Source organism: Bubalus kerabau, chromosome 1 (assembly GCF_029407905.1).
Source record: "Bubalus kerabau isolate K-KA32 ecotype Philippines breed swamp buffalo chromosome 1, PCC_UOA_SB_1v2, whole genome shotgun sequence".
Taxonomy (NCBI): Eukaryota; Metazoa; Chordata; class Mammalia; order Artiodactyla; family Bovidae; genus Bubalus; species Bubalus kerabau.
In genome coordinates this window covers 133,142,237-133,161,693 of record NC_073624.1, presented here as the reverse complement: position 1 = coordinate 133,161,693, position 19,457 = coordinate 133,142,237, and the positions used below count along the sequence as shown (strand labels likewise).

Sequence of the window (19,457 nt, the reverse complement as noted above, 5' to 3'; positions counted from 1 at the left end):
AATGAGGCTATAGGTAAAGTGAATATAGTTACTATACGTATCCAGAGTTAATTGTGTTAAAAACAAAACCAAATGAAAAAAAAAAATCACACGAAAAGTTTATATAAAATAACAAGCTAAATTTCTTTGAAAAGAGGAGTAGCCAGCAATAGTGAGATGAGAAATAAGGTTGTCTGTATCATTAGTACATAATTAAAATTTAGCCAATAATTAAATTTTAGATTGAGAAAGGGCTATCCAAAGCAGTGCTACTTAATGGGTTTTTAGGTAAGGGGAGAGAAAGGCAATGTGGAAGACAAAGATCAATATAGACAAAAGAGGAGGAAGGGATCTTGGTAACTTCCATGTTAGAGATGGAAAAATAACTATTTTCTGGGCTACTGTAATGTATTAATATCTGCCATATCCTTTGAAACTCATTAAAATACTTGATAAAATGAAGTTGTTGGCTTAGAACTCAGCAGAGCATCTTTCTTTTCAATTACAGCTGCCCCACATTTCCTTGTTACTTTAAAACTTAGGAAAGAGGAGCTGCAGTAAATCAAGATGGCAGAGGGTCATGGCCCCAGGGGCGGGCAAAGGAGGCGGCACTCTGCAGGGAGCTTCCAAACTGAAATGAAACCACCCACAAGGTTGGCCTGATTTTTAGTACCACCATGTTCAAATGATTCTAAACATTGTAGGGGAACACAGTTCTATCCACCTGGATCACTGCTCCTTCTAGGACACCCTTTCCTCCGCATATAGATCACACATAGAGTTGCTAAAGCATCAGGAAATCTACACACATACACTCACACACACATGCACAGAAGCTGGTGTATTAAACAGCACAACTAGATATTTCACGAATAATTTTGGATGCAGACACAATCCTGTAATCTGATTCCAACTATAGAAGAACAGATGTAGATCAGGATTGATGTACCTGTAAGACCAAACAAAAAAGCCATTTCAGTATCATAATATGATATACCCCATGTATTCCCTAGTGAAATTTTATTTCAAAATATGAAAAAAAAACACTGAAACTGCCCTCATGAATATCACCTAAGATACAGAGATGGCACACTATACTTTTTAATAAGACAGTAAGTAATAAGAAAAAAAGTTTCCCAGAGATCATGAGCTTAAAAAAAAAATGTCTTTGTTCCTATGTTATAAATCCTTGAAATCAGGATTTCAAGTGCTCTAAATATTTTTTAAATGGAATTTTAAAATGATAAAGAGTCTAAAATAGCTTGGATAACATATGAGGTCATATAGGTAGAATCACAAAAACAGAAGCAGTTACAAAAATTAAGCATTTAATTTGACCTTTGTAATGTGAACTGCGGAGAAGGTAATGGCACCCCACTCCAGTACTCTTGCCTGGAAAATCCCATGGACGGAGGAGCCTGGTAGGCTGCAGTCCATGGGGTCGCTAACAGTCGGACACGACTGAGCGAATTCACTTTCACTTTTCACTTTCATGCATTGGAGAAGGAAATGGCAACCCACTCCAGTGTTCTTGCCTGGAGAATCCCAGGGATGGGGGAGCCTGGTGGACTGCCGTCTATGGGGTCACACAGAGTCGGACATGACTGAAGCGACTTAGAAGCTGTAGCAATGTGAATTGACATGCAAATAAAAAAAATCATATCTAGAAAGGCTGAACATACTTCAGACACTCTCAGTAATTGTTTCAGGTGAAATAAAGATTAAGGTTGACACACAACGTCACTAACAATAACATCAGCATAAAGGTATCCTTACCACTTTTCCACTTCAAAACTAACATGCATAGTATCTACACCTGTGTTCCCAGCCCAGATTTGATCTGAATGTCCTACTTGAAGATGACCTCATATAATAAGGCTGAATTTGTTAAAATTCACCTGAATATATATGCTGAGTATGAGACTGTCATTCTGACTTTCTCACACCTGCTTACATGGAATATAACCACAGAAACAGCTAGTAAAGAAAGGAGTGTTTCAATTTGTACCTAGAGCATTGACATCACACAGAGAGACAAGGAGAGTAACTGAGCACTCAATAATGTCTCCCTGTCACCAGGAAGATGCTCAAGTATAAAGTATTAAGAGACCAAAGGGAGTGCCAGATGCGCTGGCCCCTTAGGAGTCATTCTGCAACACACAGCAAGTCTTAGCTATTGTACAAAGTGTTACTGAGATATTATGCTTCTATGAAAAATTAAATGTACTTATATTACTTTCAAATATTCAGTAGCTATACAGAGCAGATGAGACCCATATTTAAGTATAAATATATGTGTATACTATACATAATATATTGGTTGAGATTGCATGCATATTTTAGAACATTCAAAGTCCTCTTTCTCTTCCTCTTCTAAGCAGAATAGCAGAGACCAGAGGGATAAAGCAGGAGAGCTTCTCAAAGATCCATGCCGTACTTGGATTACAGAAACCATGGTTAAGTCCTGAAGAGAAAACAACTGTATATAAATTACCACAACATTTTAAGGATGGATAGTGAAAAGACTGCTAAGGAAGAATGCTGAAAAGATGAAGAAGTAATTTCAGAGGCAATTTTCAAGATCTGAATCTATACATCAAAAACTGTTTCAAGATAGGCAATTTCTGACTCTTGAGGACACTACCCTTTCTTGATTACATATATAGAAAGACTCTACCTTGCTCTCACATGTACAAGTCTATGACCTCCAGTAAGTGTATTTTTCCTGTACTACACAACATGGACAAATTTTTAAGACTAACCAAAAAAATAATTAACAATAGTCTGGATATATATACAATCATACCTTCCACAGAAGAATAAACATCAAAGAGTGTTTTTTAGTAAAAACACTGAGTATGAGAAAATATTACTCATAGAAACTGTTTAATCTTGTTTCTGGAATATGTTTTGATATGTCTCTCCCCACTTGCATGTCTGTGCAAGGGTTCACAGCCCAGAATGTATGGATGTAACATTTATTTATGGATTCATAGAACTGCTTTTGAAAAACACAGTGAGATGAGTTTGCAGTTTCAGACTCCAATTTACTTTTGTCATTGGCAATCTTATTAAATTCTGTTCCTACTAATTATAATTCTTTAATTCAAATGGAGATTACCATCCAGTGCACCAAAACATACATATTTTTATATGCTTTCGGTAAATTACCTCAACTTTTCTTGCAATTTGTAAATATTTCCGCTGAGGGCTTTTCTCTGACCTGGGAATGAATCAATGAACCAACAAATTATACCTGACCATTAAACTGTTTCTGATAAGAGTCAGGTTGTATATTTGTACTCTAGAAAGTGAGTATAAGCAAAATAGCGAATTTCAGCTTTTCTGTTGTTTTCACTAAGCTTGACACCAGTATTACACAGATCAGCAAAAGGTTACTTTGTACATCAAGCAAAGTCATGATACAAGTATTAGGACTAGCCCTTGAAAAGCTTAGTATTGAACTCTCAAATGCCAGTTTACAAAGGCTCAAATATAATGGATGGAAAACATAAAAGTTACCCCAATAAAGTAAAACACACAAAGTATCTGTTACAGAAATCTCTGTGCAGAAAGAGCCCACTAGTGCCCAGTCAGAAACCCAGGTTCTAAAACCCATGTTCAACACTTCTAGCTGTGATCCTAGGTGATTTACTTATTATTCTGTCTTCAGTGTTTTCATCTATTAGATGGAAGTCACATAATGTTATATAATAAGCTTTACAATAAGAGTTAATATGATAATAAGTTATATAGTAAGAACTAAGTTGTGAGATCATTAATAACTTGTCCACTATATATAACTATTCCTTAATCACTTGTAATACTAAATAATATGAATTAAGTATAAAGCATTACTTTAGCTTTTGGGGGTTGTTTATTTTTGCCAGGCCATGTGGCTTGTGGGATCTTAATTTCCTAACCAGAAATTGAACACCCTGGGACCTTGGCATGAAAGCACAGAGTTCTAAGCACTGGACCACCAGGGAATTCCCAGACAGTATTACTTTTGGACTAGACTCAGAGTTTAAATCCCTGATCTCCAGCTTTCCTTTTACAAGTCACTGTGATTGTCTGTATCTTCATCTATGAAATGAGATAACACCTACCTTACAGAATTGCTGCAAGAGATTAAATTAATCAAGAATATAATATTTACAAAGTGAACAAGAAAGGGTGCCCAGAATACAAAAGATTAGTAAGTATTAATTCATCATTCCTATTTTTCTAAGCAGTAAATTCGCTTATTCATGACATGACCAGAACATAGCAGAACAAGTTTTCACACATGGGGCTTACACTCAGGAAGAGATAAATAAGTAAATGAATGGTTTATAAAATTTAATACCAGATAGTGATAAAAGCCAATACAAAAGGACAAGGTCAAATGTTCAAGAGTAACGAAAGGGATTAAATTAGAAGCTGGTCAGAGTCGTACTCTCTGATGAGACAACAATGAACAGAGATCAAAATAAACCTGGGAGAGACTTCCCTGGTAGTCCAATGTTTAAGACTTCATGCTTCTGCTACAGGAGGCATATGTTTGATCCCTGGTCTGGGAACGAAGATCCCCCAGGCCATGCAGCATGGCCAAAAAGAATAAACTTGGGGAAGAACATGTGGAATATTTCAGGCAGGGAAGGGAAGCAAACACAGAACCAATGCACTAGGAAAGGGTCTGATGAACAAAGGGCTGTGGGGATAATAGAAGAAACGAGCACGGAAAATTAGTAGAGTTAGATCAAGAGGGGCTTGTAGGTCATGGGAAGGATTTTGGAGTTTAGTCCAAGTATGATAGTAGCAACCTATAAATTTAATGCAATCCTTATCACCATTATCCAACATTTTTCACAGAAAATAATCCTAGAATTTATATGGAATCACAAAAGAGAATTACCACACTAATGCTGAGAAAAAAAAAGAACAATTCTGGTGGTATAACCCTCCCTGACTTCAGACTATCCTACAAGCAACAGTAATCAAAATAGCATGGTTTTAACACAAAAAAAAACAGAAACATATACTATGAAACAGAAATAGAGAGCCCAGAAGTAGACCATACACCTACATTCAATCTACAAAGACAAAGGAGACAAGAATATAATATAAAGATAGTCTCTTCAACAAGTAGTGGTGAGGCTGCTGGTCAGATACATATAAAAGAATGACACTGTAAAAGTCTCCAGTACCATATACAAAAATAAACTCACACAGGTTTAAAGATCTAAATGTAAGACATCATAAAACTCCTAGAAGAGTACATAAATGAAACATTCTTTAATATATTCCATGGCAATATTTTCTTAGGTCAGTATCCCAAGGCAAAAGAAATAAAAGCAAAAATAAACAGATGGGACCTAATCAAACTTAAATGTTCTTGCACAGCAAAAGAAACCATTAACAAAATGAAAAGACAACCTATGGAATGGGAGAAAATATTTGCAAACAATGAGACCAACAAGGGGTTACTATCAAAACATACAAACAACTTATACAATTCAACATCAACAAAACAAACAACCCAATCATAAAATGTGCAGAAGACCTAAATAGCCATTTTTCCAAAGATTTACAGACAGCTAACAGGTACATGAAAAGATGCTCAACATTGTTAATTATTAGAGAAATGGAAATCAAAAACCGCAATGAGGTATCCTCTTATATAGGTGAGAACGGCTATCATCAAAAGCTCTACAAGTATTAAAAGCTTGAGAGGATGTGGAGGAAAGAAAACCCTCATTCGCTGTTAGTGGGAAATTGGTGCAGCTACTAAGGCAGAGTATGAAGATTCCTTGAAAAATTAAAAACAGAATTACCATATGATCCAGCAATTATACTTCTGGGTATATATCCAACAAAAACTCAAAAAGATATCTTCACCCCACTGCTCGCTTATACAATAGCCAAGACATGGAAACAACCCAAGCGCCCATCAATAGACTACTGGCTTAAATGTGTTGTACATATATACAATAGCATATTAATCATAAAAAAAGAATTAAATACTGCCAATGGCAGCAACATGGATGGACCAAGAGAAAATTATGCTTAGTGAAATAAGTCAGACAGAGAAGGACAAATACTATAAACTTACATGTGGAATCTAAAAAATAATACAAATGAATCTCTATACAACACAGAAACAGACACAGAAAACAAATCTATGGTTACTGAGAGAGAGAGAGAGAGAACGGGGAAAGGACAGATTAGGAGTATGGGACTCACAGATTAAAAACTAGTATACACGAATGGATACGCAACAAGGATTCACTACATAGAACAGGGGATTATACACCATATCTTATAACAATCGATAATGGAATAATACAATATGCAAAAAAGAATCATTATGCTGTGTGCCTGCAACTAATACAATATTGTAAATCAATAATACTTCAATAATCAATCAATCAGATGGTATCCATGGAGGGTTGTAAGCAGAGGAGAGATATGACTCATTTCCACTGTAAAAGAATTACTCTGTCTGCCATGTTAGGAGCACAAATACCATTTGAATGGTTATCATTACAGCCAAAGCAAAAGATGATGGTGGTTTCTATTAAGAGTGTTGCCTGTGAAAGTGCTGGGAAGTGGTTAGAATCTGGATATAACTTCAAAATAGAGCTGACAGGATTAAGCATGAAGATAGAGAAAAGAATGATTTTAAGGTTTCAGGCCTGAACACCTGGTTAAATGCTGGTACCATGTCATGAAACATGGAACATTAGGGGAAAGGCATATTCAGCAAGGGAGGGGCTTGTGAATGCAAGTTTGGACATATTAGGTTTCTGATGACTTTCATCCAAATGAGATCTCAAGTAGGCAGCTGAGATATAACTCAAATTCAGGGAAGATGCCATGGCTGAAGATAAGTAGTCAGGAGTCACCAGTATTAAAATGTATTTAAAGATCATCACACTTGTCAAGGGAAATGAATGGGTAAGTAATAACTAGAGAATCTGAAGATGAATCCTGACCCTGGTGCACACTGATATTACGAATTTCAGATGAAAGAATTCAATAAAGGAGAATTATAGTGAATTATAGTTAATGTGCTATAAGGGAGGAGGAAAATCAGGAGCCAAATGAAATAAATGTGTTACAAAGGAAAAAGCAGTCAACTAAGCAGAATACTATGCAGACGCTAAGTGAGAAAAAGGCTTAAAATTACCATAATGGTTGGCAATATGGTGTTCATTGGTGGTCTTGCCAAAGGTTGATGCAGTGGAACAGTGGGGCTCAGATTCAGAATAGAGGGGATTTAACCTAGCTCCAGGGCATGAAGAGACACAGACATAGAGAAGACACGTGGACACAGGGCGGAAGGGGACACAGGGCTGGAGTTGGGGGGGGGGGACTAAGAGGGAGAGGAGGGATGAATCGGGAGACTAGGAATGATATATATACATATACACACACAGTATCATGTATAAAACAGATAGCTAATGGAAATCTTCTGTATAGCACAGGGAGCTCCTGGTGGCTCAGATTGTAAAGAATGTGCCTGCAATGCACAAGACCTGGGTTCAATCCCTAGGTCAGAAAAAAACCCTGGAGAAGGGAATGGCAAGCCACTTCAGTATTCTTGTCTGGAGAATCTCATGGACAGAGGAGCCATGAGGTCTCCAGACAGAGTCCATGCGATCTCCAAGAGTTGGACACGACTGAGCAACTAACACACAGGGAGCTCAGCTCAATGCTCTGGATGACCTAAATGGGTAGGATGGGAGAAGGTGGGAGGTTCCAGAGGGAGGGGACATATGTGGACATGTGGTTGATTCACTGCACAGCAGAAGCTAACACAACATTGCAAAGCAACTGTTGTTGTCCAGTCATGTCTGATTCTTTGTGACCCCATGGACTGTAGCACACCAGGCTTCCATGGTGACATCTCCCAGAGTTTGCTCAAACTCATGTCCATTGACTCAGTGATGCCATCCAGCCATCTCATCCTCTGTCCAAAGTATACTCCAATTAAAAAATAAAATTAAATTTTAAAAGGAGAATGAGAGGAGAAGACATGGATGGACCAACAGGAATAGACAACTCTTGAATTGTGCTAAAAAGAGGAATAGAGAAATGATACAGTAACTGGAGGGGAATATGGAGTTAAGGAATGAAATACTGAGGAGCTTCTGTAATATTTCAGGTATTCTTCTCAGCATTATGGAGACTGGTGATCAAAACAGACAAAACTCTTAACGCTCCTGGGGAGGTGTAATAGGAGAAACAGACAATACACAAATATATAGATATACAGGTTGGGGAAATTATATAAAATAAAGCAGCCTAGGACAAAGAAATGATGAGCATTGATATTTTAAATGGCTACATGTGGAAAATGCCATTTGTGTGAATGAAGTGACAAAGCAAGTCATGAAGATAGATAAGAGAAGAAAGATGCTCTTGATATATGTTTGAGAAATATATTATCATACTGATAGGAATAATCCTGAAAAAAAAACAGTAAAGTAAAAAGGCTTGTAATTCAGGGAGAGATGGGGTCAGTGACTCTACACCTGGCATCAAGAGCACAGGTGGAGGTAGTGGCCTCAAGCAGGAGGAGATCCTGGAAGGTGACTGACGCAGTGGTGGGAGGACGCAGAAGTTTTCTTCCAAGGGCTTCAGTTTTCTCAGGGAAATAAGGTCATTAGCAGCTGGAAGCAAGAGTTTGAGGAATGCAAGACAGCGTGCTTGGCTGAATAGTGAGGATAAAATGCACTACGATTGTGGACACAAGCTGGACATGGTAAGTCAAGAATTCTCAAAGTGCTAGGACACGTATCCTCAAAGCACTCAGAGTCCATTAAGAAAAGACTACAAGTAGATGGTTGATAGCTGATGCTAGAGTAAGTGTGGACTATAGCACCATGAGTAAAACAAAGACCAAATGGAAGAGGCGCAGACAGACATCTGGATAAGTCATACTGGGAGTGTTGTCATGGCTGTTGCTCCTTCTGTGCCTTAGTCTAGCTTTAAATTTTTTTTTTTTAATTTTTACTGCAGGATAGTGGCTTTACGATGATGTGTTGGCTTTTATTTCATAGCAAAATGAATTGGCTCTATGTATACATATGTTGTTTCGTCACTAACTTGTGTCTGATTCTTTTGAGACCGCATGGAGTCCTCTGTCCATGGGATTTCCCAGGCAAGAACACTGGAGTGGGTTGACATTTCCTTTTCCAGGGGATCCACCCGATCCAGGGATTGAACCCACATTTCTTGTCTGGCAGGCAGATTCTTTACCACTGAGCCCCCAGTAAGCCCATGTATATACATATATCCCCTCCCTTTTGGATTTGCCTTCCATTTAGGGCACAACAGTGCATTAAGTAGAGTTTCCTGTGCTGTACAATATGTTCTCATCAGTTGTCTATTTTATATATAGTATGAATAGTTTATACACATAAATTTTTAAATTGAAGTATAGTTGATTTACAATTTTTCAGGTGTACTGCAGTGATTCAGTTATATATATATATATATATATATATATATACACACACACACACACACACACACACACAGAGAGTTTTTCAGATTCTTGCCCATTGTAGACTATTACAAGGTACTGAAAATAGCCCCCTTTCTTTATAGTAGGTCCTTGTTGTTTATCTATTATATACAGTAGTGTGTGTTAAATCTACCTTCTAATGTAACATTTCTTTAGAGCTCTTCCCTGCTTTCTGCCCAGTTTACTTCATCCCAGTACAACTTGAGGCGCATTAGGAAAGGCTGTTACAGTCACCTAAAAAAAGGTACACAAGGTCAAAGTATAAATTACCCTCTGTACATCTTGAAGTAGACAGATGGAATTTCTCATGGAGACCAGGACTTACACATTCATCACGCTTTCTCTTTACATCTTTCTTTTCCTGGACTACACTCCTCAAAGACAAGGACCATGTTTCATTCTTGTGGCACTTGTGTCAGCAATCACACCCAGAATATAACAGATGTTCAGCAAATGTTTGATGGATGAGTGGATGAATTAGAAGGTACAAAATATTTTTTTTAATCTCTAGCAAACATGAGTTAAAGAGAAATTCCCTCATTTTCTAGCTGCTTAACCTTGGAATAGTCTACCTTAAGGAGATTCAAGGAAACCAGAAGAGAAAGAGACACGTGTACCCCAATGTTCAGCGCAGCACTGTTTATAATAGCCAGGACATGGAAACAACCTAGATGTCCATCAGCAGATGAATGGATAAGAAAGCTGTGGTACATATACACAATGGAGTATTACTCAGCCATTAAAAAGAATACATTTGAATCCGTTCTAATGAGGTGGATGAAACTGGAGCCTATTATACAGAGTGAAGTAAGCCAGAAAGAAAAACACCAATACAGTATACTAACACATATATATGGAATTTAGAAAGATGGTAACAATAACCCTGTGTACGAGACAGCAAAAGAGACACTGATGTATAGATCAGTCTTATGGACTCTGTGGGAGAGGGAGAGGGTGGGAAGATTTGGGAGAATGGCATTGAAACATGTATAATATCATGTATGAAACGAGTCACCAGTCCAGGTTCGATGCACGATACTGGATGCTTGGGGCTGGTGCACTGGGACGACCCAGAGGGATGGTATGGGGAGGGAGGAGGGAGGAGGGTTCAGGATGGGGAACACATGTATACCTGTGGCAGATTCATTTCAATATTTGGCAAAACCAATACAATATTGTAAAGTTTAAAAATAAAAAAATTTTAAAAAATGACCCTTACCTTTATCATTGGATTACTATAAAGATTCATTAAATGAAACACATGAAGTCCTTTGCAAACTGTGAAGTACCATATAATGGTTGGCTATTACTAACATCCACGTAACTGGTAACCTGGACTAGCAACAGAGGTCACAAACAAGGTCATCACGAGTTTTAGCAGCATGGCGCACCAGTCAAGATCTATCACCCCTGAGAACCTTGCACTAGGTCAGTATTATCCAAAATTGAGAGACACTCCTGCTAAGCAACACAAAACTTAAAAGAAGAAGTAAAAAGGTATTTACTATAAGAAATGCATAAACCACACTGATTAGGACAAAGAAAGTATTAACTTCCCAAAAGTACTCATCAAAAATTTCATCTAGAAAGAAAGTGGCACTTTAAGTTCCACTGGTTTCTGATATATGATGAAGGATGTTTAATTCAGCAGCTTTTTAAATCTCCTGATTTTAAAAAATTATCTAAGAGGAAATTCACTGTCTAGTCACCTTTGTATGTCATTTAAAAATCCAAACTGGATTTTTTAGAAATTTCTCACTGTTAAAATAGTGTCACAAGTCTTTCTTCTTAAGTCTTATTATCATGAAAACTGCGTTCATTCCTTCATTGCTTTACATGCCTCTCAGAACAAATTTGCAGTTACATTAAAACATCCTTTTCTAGCAAAAGACGTAATGACTATATTACAAGCAAAAGCTAGATTTTTTTAAGAATAAAGAAAGAAGGAATATCCTGCCTGGGATTCTCTGGATGATTATTGATAAGGAGAAATAAAAACAAAGAAAATATCATCCCAGTTCTTGTGAAAGATATCTTGGCAAAAGATGATTTAGTCAAATACTGACTGAATACTGACAACCTGAATAAATGGATTTTTCCAAATTATGTATCACCTTCATATGATTCTAATCAGATTCTACAAAAAGCCAAAACACTGTGATTTGTAGTCAAGATTTGGGAAGTATTATGGAAACATTTGAATTTTTGGCTTATTCTTTCCATATGTCAATTACAGTGCAACTTTTCAACTTTAAAAGACCCATCTAAGATATCCTGGACTCTATTTTCTATTTTTGCTTTTAACATAACCAGCAATAGGCTTCCCTTTCAAAACAATCATTTCTCCCCTTCCCCTCCACTGCTATAGGTTCCATCCACCTTTCTCCAGCTACCACAATACCCTATAGAGGGGTCATTGTTTTGCAGAATGTTTCTCTTTAAAGAGCCTCTTGATGAAGGTAAAAGAGGAGAGTGAAAACCCTGGCTTAAAACTCAACATTCAAAAGACTAAAATCATGGCATCTAGTCCCATCACTTCATGGCAAATAGATGGGGAAACAATGGAAACAGTGACAGACTTTATTTTTGGGGAGCTCCAAAATCACTGTAGATGGAGAATGCAGCCATGAAATTAAAACATGCTTGCTCCTTGGAAGAAAAGCCATGTCCAACCTAGACAGCATATTAAAAAGCAGAGGCATTACTTTGCCAACAAAGGTCCATCTAATCAAAGCTATGGTTTTTCCAGTAGTCATGTATGGATGTAAGAGTTGAAATATAAGGAAAGCTGAACACTACAGAATTGATGCTTTTGAACTGTGGTGTTGGAGGAGACTCTTGCGAGTCCCTTGGACTGCAAAGAGATGATCCAACCAGTCCATCCTAAAGGAGGTCAGTCCTGAATACTCATTGGAAGGACTGATGCTGAAGCTGAAGCTCCAATACTTTGGCCATCTGATGCAAAGAACTGACTCATTTGAAAAGGTGCTGATGCTGAGAAAGACTAAAGGAGGGAGGAGAAGGGGACGACAGAGGATGAGATGGTTGATTGGCATCACCGATTCGATGGACATGGGTTTGAGCAAGCTCCGGGAGTCAGTGGTGGACAGGGAAGCCTGGAGTGCTGCACCCATGGGGTCGCAAAGAGTCAGACACAACTGAGCAACTAAACTGAACTGAACAGAGTGCAGAGCATTCCTGATTAATCTACAATGGCCAGCTAGGGACAGCTTATCCAGCAATCATCACCCCCCTTACCTGATCAACTGAGGAAAGAAGTTTCTTGTGCAGCTGAACATAAAGAAACTACTAGAAGCATCTCAAAGCTTCCATGACCTCTGAGTGGGCTTCCTTCCTAAAGTTTCCTTCACCCTGTGGTTACCGTATGTCTTTTATTAAAAATTATCCCTGACAGGAGTCCTTCCACAATGAATGGGCCAGAGAGGGAGGGTGGTGAGCTGAACATCAAAGTCTGTGTAATTTAAAACTCTATAGCCAAAGGAAATTACAAGAAAAGTGGAGCTGCAGCTCAAAAGCTGATTTTACAGAAACAATTTTTTTTAAGACATTCAAATGCTCCTTCTTCCTGAGTTATTTAATAGTTTTGAGGTCTTTCTCTTTTCCCTTCTTCTGAAACAATCTCAGAAAAAAATCAGAAAAGATACAGTTATACAACTATGATAAATTATGAATCACTGAAAGTTGTTTTCTTCCAAATTAAAATAAAAAGGAGATAAATGCAACAATTAAGCAAATGCCAGTCCTAGACAAGATAAAATTCAAAAAGATATCTTTCAACTAGTACCAATAATCACTTGCACAATAATACATAGGCCTGCAAAAAACAGAATAATAACAAGGATAACAATTTATCTCCCACTAAAATTGACTATCAAATGTTTTAAATTATCCATTGCTTGGTTGAATTTATAAATTGGAGAAGGAAACGGCAACCCACTCCAGTATTCTTGCCTGGGAAATCCCATGGACAGAGGAGCCTGGCAGGTTACAGTCCATAGGGTCGCAAAGAGTCAGACACAACTTGGCGACTAAATAACAGTTGCTAGGCTGAATTTATAAATTAAGCTAGTGGTCACTGAATCACAGAATCAAACTGTTAGAAGCAAATATCATTTAAAAAGTAAGAATCATCATGTGTACTCCTATTTTTGAGGGAAAACCAATCAAATAAGAAGACAAAAGCTGCAAATGACCAAAGCAAAAAAACAGGAAAATAGAGGAAGTTTCAGGTATTTTGAAAATGAGTAAGAAGTTATCAATATTACTTGAGGAGTCAAATATTTCAGAAATAATATTAGTATTCAAAAAGCAAATATGTCTCCTAAAATTGAATAGGATTGACAATTCCATAATGCTGCTGGCATAGAGGGTGTAAACTGAGTGAAAAAAAGCAGTAAAACAAAGAAAGAAAACAGATTTAAACATTTATGGTAGGGGTTCCCTGGTGATTCAGTTGTAAAGAATCTGCCTGCCAAAGGAATTCAGTTCAGTTCAGTCGCTCAGTCATGTCCGACTCTTTGCGACCCCATTTATCACCAGGCCTCCCTGTTCATCACCAACTCCCGGAGTTCACCCAAACTCATGTGCATCAAGTCAGTGATGCCATCCAGCCATCTCATCCTCTGTCGTCCCCTTCTCCTCCTGCCCCCAATCCCTCCCAGCATCAGAGTCTTTTCCAATGAGTCAACTCTTTGCATGAGGTGGCCAAAGTATTGGAGTTTCAGGCTCAGGCTCAGTCCTTCCAGTGAACACCCAGGACTGATCTCCTTTAGGATGGATTGGTTGGATCTCCTTGCAGTCCAAGGGACTCACAAGAGTCTTCTCCAGCACCACAGTTCAAAAGCATCAATTCTTTAGCGCTCAGCTTTCTCCACAGTCCAACTTCTCACATCCATACATGACCACTGGAAAAACCATAGCCTTGACTAGACGGACCTTTGTTGGCAAAGTAATGTCTCTGCTTTTTAATATGCTGTATAGTTTGGTCATAACTTTCCTTCCAGGGAGTAAGCGTCTTTTAATTTCATGGCTGCAGTCACCATCTGCAGTGACTTTGGAGTCCAAAAAAATGAAGTCTGATGGGACCAGATGCCATGATCTTCGTTTTCTGAATGTTGAGCTTTAAGCCAACTTTTTCACTCTCCTCTTTCACTTTCATCAAGAGGCTTTTGAGTTCCTCTTCACTTTCTGCCATAAGGGTGGTGTCATCTGCATATCTGAGGTTATTGATATTTCTCCCGGCAATCTTGATTCCAGCTTGTGCTTCTTCCAGCCCAGCGTTTTTCATGATGTACTCTGCATTGTGGATGTGACTGGTGATAGAAGCAAGGTCCAGTGTTGTAAAGAGCAATATTGCATAGGAACCTGGAATGTTAGGTCCATGAATCAAGGCAAATTGGAAGTGGTCAAACAGGAGATGGCAAGAGTGAACATCGACATTCTAGGGATCAGCAAACTAAAATGGACTGGAATGGGTGAATTTAACTCAGATGATGATTATATCTACTACTGTGGGCAGGAATCCCTTAGAAGAAATGGAGTAGCCATCATGGTCAACAAAAGAGTCCAAAATGCAGTACGTGGATGCAATCTCAAAAACGACAGAATGATCTCTGTTCGTTTCAAAGGCAAACCATTCAATATCACGGTGATCCAAGCCTATGCCCCAACCAGTAACGCTGAAGAAGCTGAAGTTGAATGGTTCTATGAAGACCTACAAGACCTTTTAGAACTAACACCCAGAAAAGATGTCCTTTTCATTACAGGGGACTGGAATGCAAAAGTAGGAAGTCAAGAAACACCTGGAGTAACAGGCAAATTTAGCCTTGGAATACGGAATGAAGCAGAGCAAAGGCTAATAGAGTTTTGTCAAGAGAACGCACTGGTCATAGCCAAAGGAAACTTTGGTTCAATTCCTGATCTGGGAAGATTCCACATGGCTTGGAGCAAATAAGCTCATGCTCCACAACTACTGAGCCTGTGCTCTAGAGCCTGGGAGCCACAATTACTGAGCCCAGGTGCTGCAAGTACTGAAGCCTGCACACCCTAAAGCCTGTACTCTGCAGTTAACAGAAGCCACTGCAATGAGAAACCCACACAGAGCAAGTACAGAGTAGCCCTTGCTTACCTCAACTAAAGAAAAGCCCAAGCAGCAACAAAACAACCTCAGAAAAAATCAGGAAAGACATGGTTATAGAACTATGATAAATTATGAATCATAGTTCATAAATACATAAAATAAACAGATACCCAGCACAACCAAAAATACATAAAGTTATATTTAAAAAAAAAAACTGAAGGGTCTGCTGCTGCTAAGTTGCTTCAGTGGTGTCTGACTCTGTGCAACCCCATAGGCCATCAGGCTCCACCGTCCCTGGGATTTTCCAGGCAAGAACACTGGAGCGGGTTGCCATTTCCTTCTCCAATGCATGAAAGTGAAGGGGCCTTTCACATTAAATACACTTCTGTGATCAAATAAAGGTTCAACAACTACTGATTGATAAATCTGTTTAAGAGTCTATGAAGCAAAAGAGATATCCTCAATTAAAATTCATCTGCAGATTTTCTCTAATCAGCACTGCCCTTCTGCAACATTATTCTCTATTGAGTTTCTCCTCCCACTTTGATACATTATTTAAGACTCTTCAATCACGACTTCCCTGGTGGTCCAGTGGTTAAGACTTCACCTTCCAATGCAGGAGAGCGTGGGTTGATCCCCTTGTTGGGAAACTAAGATCCCACATGCCTGGAGGCCAAAAACACAAAACATAAAACAAGCAATATTGTAGCAAATTCAATAAAGACTTTGAAAATGGCCCACATTAAAATAAATCTTAAAAAAAAAACCAGACATCAAACCTGAGCCTGAGTTTGTAGAAAACATTTTTCAGAGCTCTGTGATTTCCATCTATTTGGATGTTTAAATGAAAATGAGCCTACACATGCTAACCCTACCGTTAGCATGTTCTTGGATCCTGACAAATCAGGAAATAGAGCTGAATTTTATTTCCACAGTAAAAGGTTCATGTTTGCCTGCACAAGCTTATGTAGAAATTGTCTCATAGAGCTGTTCAGCTCATGGTGAGCTCTGCCCTGACCAAGCTCCAAAGCCCAAAGAGAGACATTCCAACAGAACCAAACGGGCCTCTAAAGAGGCTGATCATAACACAAACACAAGTTATCTTTCACAAGCGCTGACAAAACATGAAACACTGACTGAATATATGATCCAGCAATCTAATTCCTGGGCATATATCCAGACAAAACTGTAATTCAATAAGATACATGCACCCCAAAGTTCACTGCAGCACTATTTATTATTCAAAAAGATGTATGTACCCCTATGTTCATAGCAGCACTGTTCACAAAAGCCAAGACATGGAAACAACCTAAATGCTCATTGGACAGATAAATAGATAAAGAAGAGGTGGTCCATACATACAGTGGAATACTACTCAGCCATTAAAAAGAATATGCCATTTGCAACAATGTGGACCTAGAGGTTACCATACTAAGCAAAGTAAGTCTGAAAGATACAGACAAATACTGTATGATATCACTTATATGCAGAATCTAAAACACAACACAAATGAACTTATCTATGAAAAAGAAACACTCACACACATAAAGACTTGTGGTTGCCAAGAGAAAGTGGGATAGGAAAGGCATGGATGTGGAGTTTGGGATTAAAAGGTGCAAACTATTATATAGAGAATGGATAAACAACAAGGTCCTAATGTAAAGAACAGGGGACTAGATTCAATATCCTGTGATAAACCATAATGAAACAATGTGAAAAAGAATATATATATATATATATATATATTCAGCTATATCAGCTGAATCATTCTGCTGTACAGCAGAAATCAGCACATTATAAATCAACTATACTTCAATAGAATTTTTAAAAATTAATTTTTCAATAAAACCATGAATCCATTGGTTTTTATGAGACAAACATACTTTAAAAAGCCTTTGCTATAAATGGCTTTGAAAAAGGGAGTCTCTATTGGAACTCTTCAGATCAGACTGGAAACACTAAATGTGGAAAGATGATTTTTTTCTAAATACCACCTTATGCATGAGCGTAAATGGGTGGTAACATTTTAGCAGAAGGGAGCGGCAATCTGTTGTTTGGACAGCCCAGTCATCACTGCCGCTTTTCTGGTGAGACGCTGATATTCCTCTTTGGAGGGACTTTCTTCTCCCAGACGCTCAGTCCAGGTGGTTGGGTAGAGCTGATTCTGTCCTTTCTCCCCTGTGAGGGGCAGGGGGCACACACATGACCAGGACCTTCCATCTTCCTAGTGACATGACCCAAGTTGGCACAGTGACACTCAATCCCAGCAAGGGAACTCTTAGGGAGGAGACATCTCTATCTGCCAGAATCAAAGCTAGTAGAATATGGGCCTGGAGCTGCTGGTGACCATGCTGTCACCTCATGGGAAAAACCTGTCTGCATACAAAGCCAACCAAGAAGAAAACAGAGCCAAGAAACAAGGGGATCCCCCGAAACAGTATCATTTGAATCCCTGGAAAGTGCTATGCTTGAATTTAAATCTACCCTGAACCTTTCAATAACATGAGTCAACAACACATCCCTCCTGTATTTTGACTAGAACCAGTGTGAGGGGGATTTCTGCACATACATCCCAAAGAGCTCCTCCAGGAACCTGAGTAAATCAATACTGCCCGGACAACACTAGAACATGAAACTGGAAGCACTTCAAACTTCCAGCTTTTTCAATGAAAGGAAGTCATTTTCTGTAGGAAATTTGCATGGGGACCTTGTGCTGAAGTGATTTCCACGAGGTCACTACTCATCTTTAAGACACTATGGTATTTATCTTCTTAATCCCTTATGGCATTTAGTCGCTCAGTCATGTCTGACTCTTCGTGACCCCCATGGACTGCAGTCCACCAGTCTCCTCTGCCCATGGGATTCTCCAGGCAAGAATACTGGAGTGGGTTGCCATGCCCTCCTCCAGGGGATTTTCCCAACCCAGGGATCGAACCCAGGTCTCCAATATTGCAGGGAGATTCTTTACCATCTGAGCCACCAGGAAAGCCCACACTTCACAGTAACAGGACAATGGTGACTTCACACTAGCAGCTGAACATCGAGGCTTCTAAAAAAAATTCAGGACTCAAATTCTTTTTATGATACCAGAAAATTAAACCCCAGGTGAAAACAATGACTGGAAGAGGCAAAAACTTGTGACGTTTTTGTGTGCTGAAGCACTAATGGCAGCTTTAATGAGCAGGCAAATGATCTTCTCTAATGATAAAATCCTAAGAGAGAAAGAGAAAAATGTCCTTTTATCCAAACTCCCTCCCTCCAAGCTGGGAATATTTAAATCTTAATTATTCCTCAGTGTCCTTGCACTCATGTAGAGTACACCGATGATGAAAAAGTGACATGTTCTCATGACACATACTACATTGTAGAGCAACAGCTAAGAAGAGAAAATTAAGAGCCTTCTTCAAGTGCACTCTGCGTGAGCACTGAATGCTGAGCACCTCCCAACTGGATACGCTCAGAAACATCTTTCAAAAGCATCAAAACACATGTATTTCCATATATGGGTAAAAGTTCCCCCATCTTTTGCATTACAAATTTTTGCATTTATATATGTCGATTTGAAAGAGGAAGCAAGAAAAGCTTCACTGGGAAAAGTGTATTAGGTTGATGGTGACCCGCCTACCTAATTGATTTAGATCCCTTTATTGTTATTTTCCCAATCAACTTACAGATGCTAGTCAGTAAGTTAGAGACTATCTCATTATCCAATTCAAAACAAAGTTGAACATTAATTGCAAAGGTCAGCTGCAAATCTATTATAGATCCTTGGTGAATCACGGGTCTGTGATCAACCTGAATATCCAGGGCAGCTACAAATCAAAATAACAGAACTCCAGTACAGCCCCTCTGGCCAATGGTTCC

General features: G+C 38.6%; 1 protein-coding gene across 1 annotated transcript in view; it reads right to left on the bottom strand.

Moving 5' to 3' along the window:
* Window positions 1–19,457, bottom strand: part of RYR2 (ryanodine receptor 2) — a 764,447-nt gene that overhangs the window by 621,541 nt on the left and 123,449 nt on the right. Inside the window, exon 3 of the mRNA XM_055589046.1 lies at window positions 793–928. Coding sequence (XP_055445021.1) covers window positions 793–928 — 136 coding nt within the window. The remainder of the gene's footprint in view (window positions 1–792; window positions 929–19,457) is intronic.